The sequence below is a fragment of the Amphiprion ocellaris genome, chromosome 22 (genome assembly GCF_022539595.1).
Source record: "Amphiprion ocellaris isolate individual 3 ecotype Okinawa chromosome 22, ASM2253959v1, whole genome shotgun sequence".
Lineage (NCBI taxonomy): Eukaryota > Metazoa > Chordata > Actinopteri > Pomacentridae > Amphiprion > Amphiprion ocellaris.
Genome location: NC_072787.1, coordinates 19,334,035 through 19,348,725, shown reverse-complemented (window position 1 = coordinate 19,348,725; position 14,691 = coordinate 19,334,035). Strand labels below are relative to the sequence as shown.

The following is a 14,691-nucleotide window of genomic DNA, read 5'->3' as shown; positions in this document are numbered from 1 at the left end:
GGCAGAGTTTCCACAGAGGTGCAGGACAATATTATTGCAGTGAAAAATAAGCCCACAGTGAATAAAAATGTGAGAGGAGCAAAGAAACACCAGCTTTAGACTCAGAAAATTAGTTAAGTGCACTTTATGGAACAGTTTAGAATTTCACAATCACGTTGAATTTTGATTTGTGCGTAATTATGTGTGAAATTAGCGTTTTATATGATTTACTTTTAAGGATAGAGCTGTTTTTTTTGTTGTCATTTTGCCTGTAAGTTATTAATTTTTAACATTAAACATTCCAGTAATGTCTAATAGTGCGTTTTGTGTATCACAAGAGATGAAATATAATTAAAACATGTCTGTATATAGAAATTTATATAAAATTAAAAAAAAAAAAAAAAAAAAAACTACAACCCTGCTCTTCAGTGCGCCTGCGTCACATCCGCAGCTTCCCTCCGGAAGTACAGTTATTTTTTATTCACAGGAGAAAAAAAAAACAGCTGCTGTTGGGAAAGAAAACATCAAAGTGAGTTTGATTGCTGGGCGTCGTGTCTTTACCTGTTCCCTGACATTAGTACGGTACAGTCCGCTGTGTTAAACCACCGCTCCGTCTGTCCGGCTGCTGTTTAGCTTCACTTCGCTTCGCTCATTTGTTGCGAGTTGCTGCTGCTGCTAACGTTAGCTCCCATCACTGAGCACTCCAGCTAGCAGGCTAGCCGCTCTCTGCTAGCTAACTGACCATTTCTGACTGACTGCTCAACTCCTGCCGACAACAGTCTCTGTCGGACCATCTGTAAGGCCGTTAGTGTAGGATACGGGAGTAAATGTAGCTCGTACATTGTGTCAATCGCTAGCCAGCTAGTTTAACTGCGATTTCTCAGTGTTTATGTACAACGTTAGCCAGCCTTGTTGCTTGCAGAAAAAAACAGGTAACAGTTAATGCACTTGGGCAGTGATTATAGAGCTATAATCCAACTCCTACAGTAATTTATTTAGTATCAATACACGTGTGATGTTTGTGGTGGTGTTTGAAGACAGGCTTTCTGTTCAGCAGGACTTCCCATTTTATTACTCCACCAACAAGAGAAACTACAAGATGCTTGGCAGAAATGTGAATCTTAGCCAGTTATGTTCAATAGCAAGGCTGGACTGTATCAGACAAACTCAGCTGTGAGATTATCTGTATCTGTCGTATGAAAAAAATGCAGGAATTTTCACCAGATGACTTTAATAACTCTACTCAATTATTCAACAAAGGTGGGGCTGATTTATAGGGAACTGCATCTGCTTGGAAAATAAAAAAAAAAAAAACTGTAAAGAAAGCTGATATAAGGCTTTTGGAACCTTTCTCATATGTGGTAATAATGGCAAAAGCATCCAAAATAGTTTCTCTTTTCAGATGGCATTCAGATCTGGCTTTGTGGTGCAGATTCTAACAGACAATTGAGTTGAGTTGTGATGTGTAATATACGACACTGTTTTGGTCAGTGTCGTTCTTTCTATAGCTGAGATATTTCCAGACAACTTATATTGCGTCCTTTTTTTTGCAACCAAATCTACCTTTTCAGCGCGTCTCTCCTGGTTCTCGCTTATTTCGCTGCACACGTGGAGCCTGCATGTCAACAAACTCTGTGTCATGTGACAAACAGATTTCTCTTGTAGATAGAAAATGAAAACCATGAAGGTTTTCTTTTTAGATGAAGCAGCAAAAATGAAAATTTATTCCTCATACATACAAATAATATATTGCATAGCTCAATGGAATACTAACCGTAAGATTAAGTTGCATGTGTTGTGTCTTCTTGTCCTCATCATGTTTTTGTGTCATGTTTTCACAGAATGCCGGCCCCAAAGAGAGGATCAGCTCCTCATGATTCTCAGCCCAAGTTAAGGAAGTTGGATGACGATGGAGAAGCGCTGCCATCCAAAACTGCACCAGCTACCAATCAGTCCCCCAAAACAGGAAATATGCGAGAAAAGACAGCAGCCCCACGGACTAAGAAAAAACTGTCGGTAGAAGGGGTACATAAACCAGCCAAGTCATCCACACAGAGTTCTCCTCCAAAAGATTCCAGCAAAACCATTTCTGACCCTCCTGTCAAAAAAGCCAAGCTCCTAAAAACCACAAGTGCCTCCTGTGGAGAAGCTCCCTCACAGAGAGCGAACTCCAAAGCTTCCCTGAAGCGAACAGCCTCCACAGAGTCTGATGACGAGTTAAGTAGTGACGGTAGTAAGGTTGACTTCTTTAGAGAGAGGGATGACGAAGACAAGGCGCGCTGTGTAAGGAAATATTCTAATCGAGTCAAAGCCAAACGTAAAGCTGAAGAGTCGACTTCTGACCCACAGGAGAGTTTACTTGCCACATCTATGGATCCCGTACAGATGGACCACAATTATGGTCGATTCTCAGATTCAGCATCTGTTCAAAACGTGGATGATGCTAATCGGACTGAGCAAAAAGAATGTGCGGCGTCTCTCACTGAACGAGAGAGACGAGAAATTGCAGACATCGCACCACAAGAGGTGTCACAGGAAACCTCAGTGTCTGTAACAGGGAGCACTAATGTTAGCATCAAATGTGGGTCTGCAGCTGAAGAAAGTAAACAAAAGGAATTACAAAAGTTAGACAGCCAAAAGCTCCAAGATAAAGAAACACCAGCGTCATCTAGACAAACGTTAGACTTTGTCACTGCAGCAGCTCCAGAACTCTCTGTCACATCTGAGGAAAATGAAAAGAAGGATGAAGCAGAGTCCATTAAAGCCCAAAAGGATGTAGATAACGAAGCACAAGTAGAAACACTTTGTTCTGTTGCTGGAGAGGTGAGTCCAAGCTGTGAAGGTGAAGAACAGGCAGATGGAAGAACAGACTCAGCGTGCAGATCAGAAAGTCAGACAGACCTGAGCACTCAAACTAAAACAAATGAGTCCACAGAGTTTGTGTCTGAAGATAATATGCCGAATACAAGAGTCTCTGCCGCCCATAGTAATGCTATGCTGCATGAAGCGCCATCAAAGGAAACAAACTCGGCACCAGAACAGTTCCTGATAGAAAGTAGTAATCCAGAGAGTCAGACTTGTGAAAATGTAACAACGGCAGATTCGGTTGGCAGTTCGGAGACTCAAACAGACCTCAGTGTCAAAATTCAAGTGACTTTCAAAGAGGAATCCAAATCTGTACACAAGCAGGACCAAGTTCCAGATACAGTCACCAGCTCATGTGATAATGTCAACAAAACAGTTAGAAATCCAGAAGAAAAGCTTGAGGAAAGTGACAGGAAAAGAGTTTGTCCCGGAGCCTTGGTCCAGCTACAGCTGAGCTCTGGCTCTCCTGATTGTGAGGTTGTTCATGAGCAAAATCAAAGAGAGGTCCTTTCTGCATGTGCCACACTTCCAGAGGGTCAAATAGCACCAAGAGTGGAAATACACAATCAGGAGAACCACAAACTTTATACCAACACGGCAGAAATAACTGCAGAATCTAAAGAAAATTCAAGCAGAGAAAAAGAAAAGGACGTGAGCATCCAGTGTGCCAAAATGGATATACAGGCTTCAGTGACATCTGAGGAGATTTCAGATCCAGCTGTTGCAGTGGAAACACAGCGCCAGAAAGGAGAGGATGTTAGCGAACCTGCCACAAACGTATCTACAAATTTTCACGAGGATCACGTGGGTGAACGTTGTAAAATGGTGGAAAACACTGTGAACTTTGAATGTGGTGGTGGAGCTGAGAGTCAAAACGAAATAGAAACACGGACTATAGTGACATCAGACATTTCTAATCCAGGACCTACTTTAGAAAGGCAAAAGCAGGACAACCAGACAGTCAGTGAACCTACCACAGTAGTCATATCTACCGAGATTCATGATCACGTTACAGCTGATACATCTGAAAACATGGAAACCTTAAAGTTTGTTAGTAGACCTGAGAGCAAAATGGAAATGCACACTGGAACAGCTTTGGAGTTTTCTAATCCAGCAGCTAAAGTGGAAGTACAAAGCCAAGAGAGAGAAGAAGTCAGTGAACTCACCACAGAGCTACCTGCTCAGAAAGTTCAGGAGAGCAATGAAGATGCTGAACATGTTGCTGCTGCAGAGAAACAAATAGACGTTAATATACAGACTGCAGCCACATCAGAGGACGTCTGTAGCAGTGCACCGGTAGTGGAAACACATGGACAGACGAGTCAGGTGGTCAGTGAACCTACCACAGGTGTATCAAGGGAATTTCATGAGGATCATAAGGCTGAAAATTTCAAGAGTGTTGAAAGTGACAACAAGGTGAACTTGGAATCTTTGACTGTTGAAGTGGAAAAGCAGAGACCATCAACGGTGGAGGTTTCCCCTTCAGTGGAGATACAAGAAAATCAAACAGAAGTGGTGATAACTACAATATCAGCACCTGCTGTGGAAATACAAACTACAGACGGCATATCCAAAGAGGTTCTCCAAGACCTAATGATTGAAAATTGTCAAAATGTGAAGAATGAAGACAGGATGCGTGTCGAATGTGCTCCCGTACAAGAAAATCAAATCCAAATGGAAATGCAGGTTACATCAACGTCAGAAATTTCTAAAGTAGCGCCTTCAGTGGACATGAAAAGTGAGAAAAGACAAAATGAAGTGGATATGGAGGCGGCGTCGACATCAGCGGAGGTTGCTCATGTGGTACCTGCAGTGGAAATACAAAACCAGGAGGAACAGGATGTCAGAAAACATGCTGCAGGCACATATACACAATCTGTAACTGTAGAGAAAATAGAGATGTCTATCCAGAACAGTCAAGAAGTCATTTCTGACATACCTGACGAAGGATTAAGAATTCCCACAAATGACTGTAAAGAATTTAACAATGTTGTGTTCACAGAATTTGTCAGTGAAGCTGAGAGTCCAGTGAAAATGGAAACACAGACAGAGGAGATAACAAAGCCAACAACTACAGTAGTAGCAGAAAACCGGGAGGGAGGTCAGGAGGTCAGAGAACTCAGCGCAGACACTGAAGTACAAAAAGATTTCATCAACGCTGAGGGTGAAGATGACAAGGTTCGTGCTGGATGTGTGAGCGCTGCAGAGAATCAATCAAAAATGGCTGTGCAGACAACAGTAACACCGGGGGAGATTTCTGATCTGAAGTCCGAAGGGGAAATACAAAACCGGAGAAGCCAGGAGGTCAGCGAAGTCAATAATGTTGGAAGAGATTTAATTGGTTCAAGTTGTGAGAGTGAGCAAAATGAAGACGGGGCTGCTTCTGAATGCGTTAATGTTTCTGAGATTCAAAGTAAGATGGAAACTACTGCAGCGCCAGAGGAGAGCTCTAATCCAGCAGCTGTAGCAGAACAGCAAAACCACGTGACAGGAGAAATCAGCAAACACACTGTGGTCTCAGCAAATGAAATTCAGAAATGCTCGCCAAATGCTGATTTGGAGAAAAAAGAAAATGACAGACGGACAGAGCCTGCTGCTGAGGATGAACAAGTGCATATGGATGCAATAAGTGGATCAATAGAAAGGGCAGATTCTGCATTAGAAGAGGAGACGGCAAGGCAAGTGATTAATGAGGTCAAGGCTGACAAATCCGTCAGGAATATTGAAGAAGGAGCTGAAAGCAATGAAGTAATCGTTTTTGTTTGCGGCCAACCAGATGACAATGATATTGTAATTCAGGCAGCAGAAGAGCAGATTAAGACGGTTAATCAGTCAGTGGCTGAGCTTCATGAAAACCAGATAGTGTATGAGCCCATTAGTAGTCCGGAGAGTATTGATGGAAGAGAGATTTCTGCAGCAGCAGAGAGACATGATGGCATTTCTATACTGGACATACAGAGCTCAGAGCCCCAGCACATAGAACAGAATGCATCAAACTTTTCTGAAAATGCAGACGATGGAGCAAGTGTCGACCCACAGCTGGATAACGAGGGAGAGCTTTGTATCTCAGGCAGCCAAGAAGTAGTTGAAATGGAAGTAGAAACTGTGAGCATGCCAGAGAGTTCTGTTCCTGCACAGTTGGAGCAGAATAACACGACAGTGGATGTGAAACAAGTCGCAGTGATCAGCTCCAGCGATGACGTCAGCCTGCCAGATGGTCGGTCAGAAGAAGTCGACGAAAAAAGTGAGAGGAACGGCTTTCCAGAGTGTGTCAGTGCCACGGAGTTTTCTGAACAGGTGCAGGAGGATGCCGGAGTTCAGGAGGTTGCAGATGTCACGGTGACAACAACTACAGCCGCCGCTGAAGCCGAGATGCCAGATAGTGCATCTGAAGAGTATGTGATCTTAGAGCCGGTCCCAGAGAGCGAAATTCACTTTGATATCGTCACTCAAGCTGCAGCCGAGTCGGGTCTGTCGGCCTCGCTGTCAGAGGAGGTCAGTCCAGACAGTGTGCTGGTGGGTGAAGTGGAAAATGAGAAGATTTTAATTGGTTCCCAACAAATTGTATCTCTGCAGGCAGAAGTGCAGCCGTGTGAGACAACTGATGGGGTCACAGATGCTGCAGTGACCAGTTCAGGTGAGGTATCACACCTGGAGACGGCCTCAAACATTTCACCTTTAGAGGGAGATTTTCAGAATATTGAAAATTCTTATCAGCAAACATCATCTGGCATTATGGACATTAATACCTCAGAGGTTGAGGTGACTAACTCACATGCTCAAGGCACAAGTGAAGCCAGTGATGAAGTGGTGATAGAGAATGCTGAGAGTAATTTTCACCTACAAGAAGTGCAGATTCTGGAGGATATAGAGATCGGTCGTGAGATTGTAGTGGCAGAGGAGGAGAATGAGGAAGACAGTGACGTCACAATCATAGAGAAACCACAGCAAACACCTGAGGCAGGCCCTCCGAAAAAGTCTGAGGAAAAGGTGAATGAGAAAATGAAAGATGGCACTAGTGGGGCCAGCATGAAGCAGAACAGCACAGCTGAAAAGACTGAAGAGGAAAAAAAGGGACAGGAGGTGGAAAAACCCAAGAAACAAGAAATGAACACGCAGGCGAGAACCAAAGCTCGTCTAGCAGCTCTGGCTGAGCAAAAGGCTGCAGCGTCTAAGAGAACAGCAAACAGGCAGCAGTTGAACCTCTTAGCCCTGTGTCAGGAAATCGCAGAGGACATTGCCACAGACAGCATGCTGCTGAAGAGGATAGAGGAAGAGAAACAAGCAGCAGCGGCAGCAGTGGCAGCAGCCAAGAGTGAAGCCAGCAAGAAGGAGCGTCCACCTGTTAGCACGCAGGACGAAGACACGGTTAATGTCGCAACTCCTGCTGGACCAGAAGGCAGCTCTGCTTCGGTGACCCACACTGAGGAGGCACCTGCTGCTGCAGCTCAGCCCTCGACGGCCGAAACAGCCGAAGCCAAACCTCCTGCTGAGGCTCAAAAGAGACGTTTCTTCATCACGCAGGTTTCAGTGCCCCTGAAAGCCCACGAGAAGAAGAAGCTGACTCGATATCAAAGGCTTCGACAGGTTGAGCTGCAGAGAGAGAAAATGTCTTGGGCGCGTGTGAAGAAGCTGAAGTCTGACCAAGCAAATCAGATGTTCTCAGACATGGATTGGCAATCGCCCCTGTCTGCTGCCTCTTTGTTCCCAGTCAGTCCTGTTACCACGACTCCTCCGCCTGCAGCTAGTCCATCAAAAACAGCCCCGCCAAGTCCTGCCTCAAGCAGCAAACCTGCTACACCCAAGGCGGATGTTCCCAAGGCTGAGATGGACAACACAGAAACTTCCAAAACAGAAACCCCCAAAACCGAACCCATTAAACCCGAAGCTACTAAAGCTGAACCCACCAAAACTCAAACTGCCAAAACCGAAGCCTCTAAAACGGAACCTCCTAGTACTGAGAACCGTCGATCAACAAGGCAGAGCAAGGCTCAGACTTGTAAAGCAGCAGCTGCTCCTGGACCTGCTCCTAAAGTGACCAGATCGTCAGCCAAGAGGACCCTCCCTGCAGTTCCTCCTCCTATGCCCAACGGGCTTAATGCTCAGAAACAGAAGTCTGAGGTTGAGTACAAACCGTACAGACCCAGACCCAAGTACTCCTTTGATGATTTTGAACTAGACGATGATCCGTTACCAGTTGCTCCGACAAAACCGAATCCACAAGCAGCACCCAAACAACTGCCCCGACCCGGCCTTCAGGCCAGCCCTGCAGCTCAGTCTAAACTATCAAAACCCGCAGTTTCATCACAGCCCTCCATCCAGGCCAAACTCAAAGCTCAGACCACACCTGCTGCACAGATCCCAGCTCAGTCCAAGCCCACCGCTGCAGCTCAGTTAAAACCAGCGGCCCTCCAGTCAAAAGCCCCGACTACAGCCGCAGCTTCATCGAAACCCGCCTCCTCAGCTCAGTCGAAGCCTCCTGCCTCTGCTGCACCACAGTCTAAAGCTGCCTCAGCTGCAGGTCAGCCCAAACCTGCTGCTCCTGCTGCCTCTCCCCAGTTAGAGACGGCTGGTGCAAGTGTTGCACAGTTGAAGCAGTCGACTCCAGCAGCAGCTCAGCTTTCTGTTTCTACCACTTCAGACACGAAACCTGCTGCTCTTAAGGCTGATGCTGCTCCAGTGCCTCAGAAACCCACAAATCTCCCATCAGGGGAAGAAGGCAAATGCAAGGTAAGTCAGAAATAAATTTCATAATGTGTGCCACAGACAGTTTTTAGATGTTGTTTATCGCCTCTGCCTTTTCTACACAGACTGCAGCTGATCCACTTTCATCAGCCTCTTCCATTCCCCCTGAGGAAAACTCCAAAGTGACTGATGACACGCAGCAGGGTGAAGAAAAGCCTGCAGGTTTGTGTTTTTTGTAATGTGTCGTTGTTGCATTGCTAAATGAAAGACTGAGTCAAATTTCAGGAAATTGTCCAGTAAGCATTTATTCTTATTTGCACTGACCTATAAAAAGTGGGACTGATAGTTTTGTAGCATGTGTTTATTTTACAGTTAACCCTCTGAACTACAAGCAGTTTCAGGGCATTTTTTGCTCACTGTGGGCTCATTTTTCCACTTCAATATTAAGTCCTGCACCTCTATGGAAACAAATCAACCTTAAATAGAATTAGAGAGAGCCCAAAAATGTATTTTGTGCAGCATAACCAATTTAGAATCATAAAAGGGGAAAAAAAGAGCTGAATTTCTTTAAATATTCATTTTACAAAAAATTTAAAAAACAAGGGACTTAGATGTGCAGTGGTCCTTCGCCATTTCGCAGTTCACTTTTCGCTGTCTAATTGTATTGCCGATTTTTAAATAGCATTTGGAATCGCAGAATTTTGCAATGTATAGGTACTTTTATACATTTATTATTGTGGCAAGCAGCATTAAAGAACGATGCTGAAGAAAGGATATCTGCCTTTTACGCACTCTGCAACTAACAGATGCTTTTATTTTGGCACACAAAGAGAGCAACGTTACAGAAAATGTGGCAGGAAGTCATCAAACCCACTACACTTCACACTCACAGTCCTGACAACATAACACTTAACCAAACTAACTAGTCTGACTAAACCACAAAAACACAATAAAACACAAACACTAATAACACTGGAACACTAACATAAACCACAATAATGACATTTAAAACCCCAACATCCCAAACTACTAGCTGTGCGATCGCTACATTATTTTAATTATTTTTGCGGTAAAATAAGCATTTTCTAGCCTAAAAAAATTGCAAACAATATCAAAAATATATAAAAAAATAGTCATTAAAATATATTAAAAGAATATTTAATCGAATATTTGTGTGGGGAGGGTTATAAAGCCTTAAAATATATCTAAATAATAAAATAAATATGGTTGCTATTTTGCGGATTTTCGTCTATCATGGGTCTGGAACGTAACCTCCGCGATAGACGAGAGATCACAGGTGTGACAAATACTGGAGAAAAATCGTGATTCTGCATACTATAAAGGTTTTACTATTTATATTTTTATTGTATTTATCTGCTTTGTGTAAACAGCCTGCAGTTCAGCTGAAAAGTCACAGAATTTTTCTCACATGGCTGTTAGTGGCAGCTGAGTTAATAATGGCTGAATGGTTGCACTGAAGAGCACTTTTTTTTGCTTTTTGCAAAATCTTGTGAGAGTTTTTTTTTTTTTTGACAAATTTTTCAACGACAAATGTAGCTTGAAGTGATTTTGGTGAAATGAGTAGTTCACAGCCTGTTTTAACAGTTTTTTAAAATATAACAATGGGTGTTATTTTGGCATTTTTTAAGGATAAATTGCCAACAGACTTTTAATTTGATGTCTTCAGTAAATTACCAACACGTTTTAAGTTATTTTGTCCTTTTTTTGTCAAATACCTTCCTACAAATGGTGCTGCTGGTGTAAAAATGTTCTTTCCTTCCAGTCACTGCTGTTGATCCTTCTCCGGAGAACATGGCAGAAACAATCGAAACAGCGCAGAAGACTTTGGAAAAGCCTTGTCAAGAGTAAGAAGCTTCTCTTTAGCCGTCTGACGTGTTTTTCCATTTAGCGATTGGAACCTGTAGTAATCTGACGTCTGTTTTTATCACAGCGGAGCAGCAAAGCCTCAAGATGGCGGGACTCCTCTCTCTGATGCTTGTCTGCAAAAAGAAGTCAAGAAGCTAAAGGAGGCCGACAAAGACGGCACCCAAACTATTATTGTGAGTGAATTGGTTGATCTCCACCTCAGTCATTTTAAATCCAGTGTTGCTAGATTTGAATTTCAGTCTGATCCAATAAACATTTGGTCATCGGAAGCTAAATAGTTCATCTGAAGGACATATCAGGATGTAAGAAGTGATCTGTTGCCTCTTCGTCTCACAGGATGCAGGACAGAAGCATTTCGGAGCAGTGGCCTGCAGCGTGTGTGGGATGCTCTACTCTGCTGCCAACCCCGAGGACGAATCTCAGCATTTACTCTTTCACAACCAGTTCATCAGCGCTGTCAAATATGTGGTGAGAAGAAACTGCATGCTTATAGTTTGTCTGCTCTCTTTGTATCGGCTCATTAAGGCAGTAAACACCGATGCCTTCACGCACGGTGCTTCAGTAAAACGTACACTGGAGGTGCGTTCACACCGAGCATGTGCTGTTAATTTATTTCAACAGCCGAGTGCTTCGGTGATGTTAAGAATGAGCTTAAATTGCATACTAATTAAGGCACCTGAAAATGTGAGGCTTGGCCCTCGTCTGAGCAGACTGCTCTGTGGGAAGCGAGACGGTTTCCTGAACCGATAACAGGAATAAAATGTGCCGCAGAGGCTGCAGGTATTAGGTGAGATTCATCCTGAATATTCCCTGTTGAGCACATTTCCTTACAAACTTAAAAAACACAAGCGAGACAAAAGGAAACACAAAAGGACAAAAACGAGAAACAAAGTGACAAAAACAAGAGACAACCAAAACCAGACAAAAAAAGAGCCAAAAAATAACCAAAACAACACAAAATATTACAAAAATGAGGCATAAAAGAACTATGAGCAATCTAGTATTTTACTTTATGATCAAAACAACTTGTCATGGTCTAGAAATTATATAAAATTTACAGTTTTACAAATTTACAATTTACAAGTAATGTCTTCTCTGTAATTTTTACACTTTACAGTCGGGCCAGATTGGACCCTCTGGAGGGCCGCTTTTGGGCTGCAGGCCGCATGTTTGACACCCGTGGTTTAGAGCAAATGAGTAACATGAATTCCTCACTAGGGCAATAAAATGCTCCCTTCTGTATTTCTCTTTTGTAAATAAACATTTCTTACCTTCTTTTTCAGGGATGGAAAAAAGAGAGGATTCTGGGAGAGTATCCTGATGGCAAGATCATTCTTGTGCTGCCAGATGATCCCAAGTATGCCTTGAAGAAGGTACGTTCACAGAGAACAAGCATTTCAGAAGTTAAATATCACATATATCGCAATATTTGAAGCTGCCATGAGCATATTGTTAGATTGTCCGTGCGATCGCTGCTCCTCAGGTGGAGGAGATCAGGGAGATGGTGGACAATGACCTGGGCTTCCAGCAGGTGGAGACCAAGTGTCCCTCTCAGACCAAAACCTTCCTGTTCATCTCCAATGACAAGAAAGTGGCCGGGTGTCTCATAGCAGAGCACATACAAGAGGTAGGAGGCTGCAGATGTGTGTTAACCCTCCTGTTGTCCTCATTTACGGGCACCAAAAAATATTGTTTCCTTGTCTGAAAAAAATCCCAAAAATCAGAAAAAAAATTCCCCAAATTTCTGAAAATTTGCAAAACCTTCAGGGAGAAAATTCCAATAAATCAGTAAAACTTCCAATATTTTCTTTAAGAACATTCACAAAAAAAATCAACCAAAATCCAGCATCTTAAGAAACATTTTTAACATTTCTTTTTTCCCACCAAAAAATGTTGAAAATGTGGACATCAGAAGTTTCACTGTGAAAATATTTTTTTTCCCACATTTTCAAACTTTAAAACAGGACGACACGAGGGTTAATGATGTAAAATCACATGTATAAATAGTAGACTGGGCTGCATACTGAGGATTGTGGGTTCTCACAGGGCTACAGGGTGATAGAGGAGCCGGCACCGGAGGGCTCAGAGGGGGAGAAGGTGATGTTCGAGCGTCAGAGAGCTTGGTGCTGCTCCACAACGCCAGAACCGGCCATCTGCGGCATCAGTCGCATCTGGGTGGTCAGCATGATGCGACGCCTGGGCATCGCCTCGCGCATGATCGAATGCCTCAGGTCAGTTCGTCTACAAACCGCTAAGCTCTCACTACACCCGCCGGGAACGAGTTCATGAACCGTGTCTGTTTTTCTGCGCAGGAATAACTTCATCTACGGTTCGTACCTGAGCAAAGACGAGATCGCGTTCTCGGACCCCACCCCCGACGGGAAACTCTTCGCCACACATTATTTCGGCACGTCTCAGTTTTTGGTTTATAACTTTGTGAGTGGAACACGCTCGTCCCAACCCAAAACGGTATGACGGCCTTCAGGAAAACTTAATGACGGATTCATCTGAGACGCTCGCTGACCAGTGGGAGCCGCCCTCACCAAACACTGAATCTTCATGTGTGTAAAAAAAAAAAAACAACAAAAACTGTAAATTACTCCTTGGAGAGGTTACACATTGGTTTAAATCTCAGGATGAAAACAACAAGGTGTTGTTGAAAAATGTTATTAATTCACCCTTTAATCCCTCCCTGCATAGTATTTTGAAAAGAAAAAAATAGACTATTTTCTTTATACATTTTTAAGTAAACAATTGGTTTTATTAGACGTATAGCCTTTACATGCATGACCTGACAGCAATAGAAACAGCATTTCATGGTTTTAACTTTTAACTCCCTGAGAAGCATAACATCAGTTTTAAAAAACGGTTCTTTTAGAGTTTGTCCTCGTGCTGTTTTAATGTTTTTACGCCTCTGACGTGTAGTAAACTTTGCTACATTGAGGGTTCATCTCTTTACTGTTGACGGTGACGCTGCCTTCGTCTCTAGTTGTGTTCAAGCGATGATGCTGAAAGCGCACAACTGCACAATTTCTACCGAGCGGTTAACTCCCCCCGCCCCCCACATTTAGTCCCATTGATCACAGTGTCATGTTTTTGTTGTAATATTTCAAATTAACCACGGGAAACAGGAGTCATTTGGAGAGATGTGGTTTAGAACTGTAGCTTGGGCATTAATCATGTGCTCTAATTTTCTTAGATCACTTCGCCTGAAATGTTTTTTCCGAGCCGAGCCATATATACTGCACACCGTTTAGCAGGGCATTGTAGCCTATACTGTATGAGTGGTGTCTTAAAATTTCACCGAGGCTGTCTTTTGCTTTGTTTGTGCCTGAACGAATCATGTCTGACTTAAAATGTTGATTTATTTTCTTTACTTTTTAGCCCACGTGCTCCTCTAAGCAGCGTGTGGCTTTTTTATTCTGTTAGCGTAGAGTATCATCCTCCTATTCCTTAGTAACGATGATTAAAATGTATATCAAATTATCATGTAGATTTATGCATACTATAACAAGATTTATAATGAAAGATGAGCAGAGGTCGTACGTGTTAAATGAGTGAATATCAACTGCCTTTATGATTGAAAACAGGTGATCAACATGTCTCCAACACACAGATTAACAGTGTCATTGTAATCCATCCCTTATTTTCTTCTTCCTCCTTGTTCGAGCAGTCGCTTTTAGAAAGATGTGTTGTGTAAGAAAAAGAAATTTGATTTATACGAAGCTGTTATGTAAATATTTATTTAAATAAACAATTTAAAACACTTGTTTTTTACACTGCAGGTGAGTTGTACTGATGACCGATGCCATCTAGTGGTCGATGTGTGTGTTTTGATGTGAAATTCAGCGTTAGTTTTAAATTGTGGGAATTGTCTGGGGTCCGTGTACGGATCTGGTAATTGGATTTTCCGTTCTGAAACGGGTATTGAAAAACAAAAAACGAGTGGTTATTTGATTTTCGTTTTAAAATACAAAAATTAAAATTGAAATACAAGGCGTTTTTCCTTTTCATGATCAAAAAGGGATATAGGATTTTTTTGAAAATGCTTTGATTTTCGTTTTATATTTAGAATAACAAGAAAGTAAAATCAGTAAGAGACACAAACGAAAAAAGGTCCGTTTTTTCATTTTCTGAGACCGGAAGTGGTCATCAGCAAGTGTGGAGCCAAACAGAGTACGGTGCATAGACTGTATATACTTTTTTTCGTTAGTTTTCATGGTCAAAATGAGAGATCAGGTGGCCGATCTTAAAATAAATCAATATTGATTTTCT

General features: G+C 42.6%; 1 protein-coding gene across 1 annotated transcript; it reads left to right on the top strand.

The window, feature by feature from the left end:
• Positions 1 to 407: 407 nt before the first annotated feature.
• On the top strand, positions 408 to 14,184 carry LOC111570034 (uncharacterized). The gene is made up of 10 exons (XM_055007133.1): positions 408 to 508; positions 1,821 to 8,574; positions 8,655 to 8,751; positions 10,313 to 10,394; positions 10,481 to 10,589; positions 10,753 to 10,884; positions 11,700 to 11,789; positions 11,900 to 12,043; positions 12,463 to 12,647; positions 12,729 to 14,184. Exons 2-10 carry the CDS (start codon positions 1,822 to 1,824, stop codon positions 12,889 to 12,891), a joined length of 7,755 nt encoding a protein of 2,584 aa, XP_054863108.1. The 5' UTR covers positions 408 to 508; position 1,821; the 3' UTR covers positions 12,892 to 14,184.
• Positions 14,185 to 14,691: the final 507 nt, after the last annotated feature.

What these genes read in the sequence shown, in the direction of transcription:
- LOC111570034 (XM_055007133.1), top strand. Translation starts at nt 1,822, where the DNA reads ATGCCGGCCCCAAAGAGAGGATCAGCTCCTCATGATTCTCAGCCCAAG. An exon ending in GGGTGAAGAAAAGCCTGCAG is followed by an intron (nt 8,752 to 10,312) that starts GTTTGTGTTTTT and finishes CTTTCCTTCCAG; the next exon opens with TCACTGCTGTTGATCCTTCT. An exon ending in CGCATGATCGAATGCCTCAG is followed by an intron (nt 12,648 to 12,728) that starts GTCAGTTCGTCT and finishes TTTTCTGCGCAG; the next exon opens with GAATAACTTCATCTACGGTT.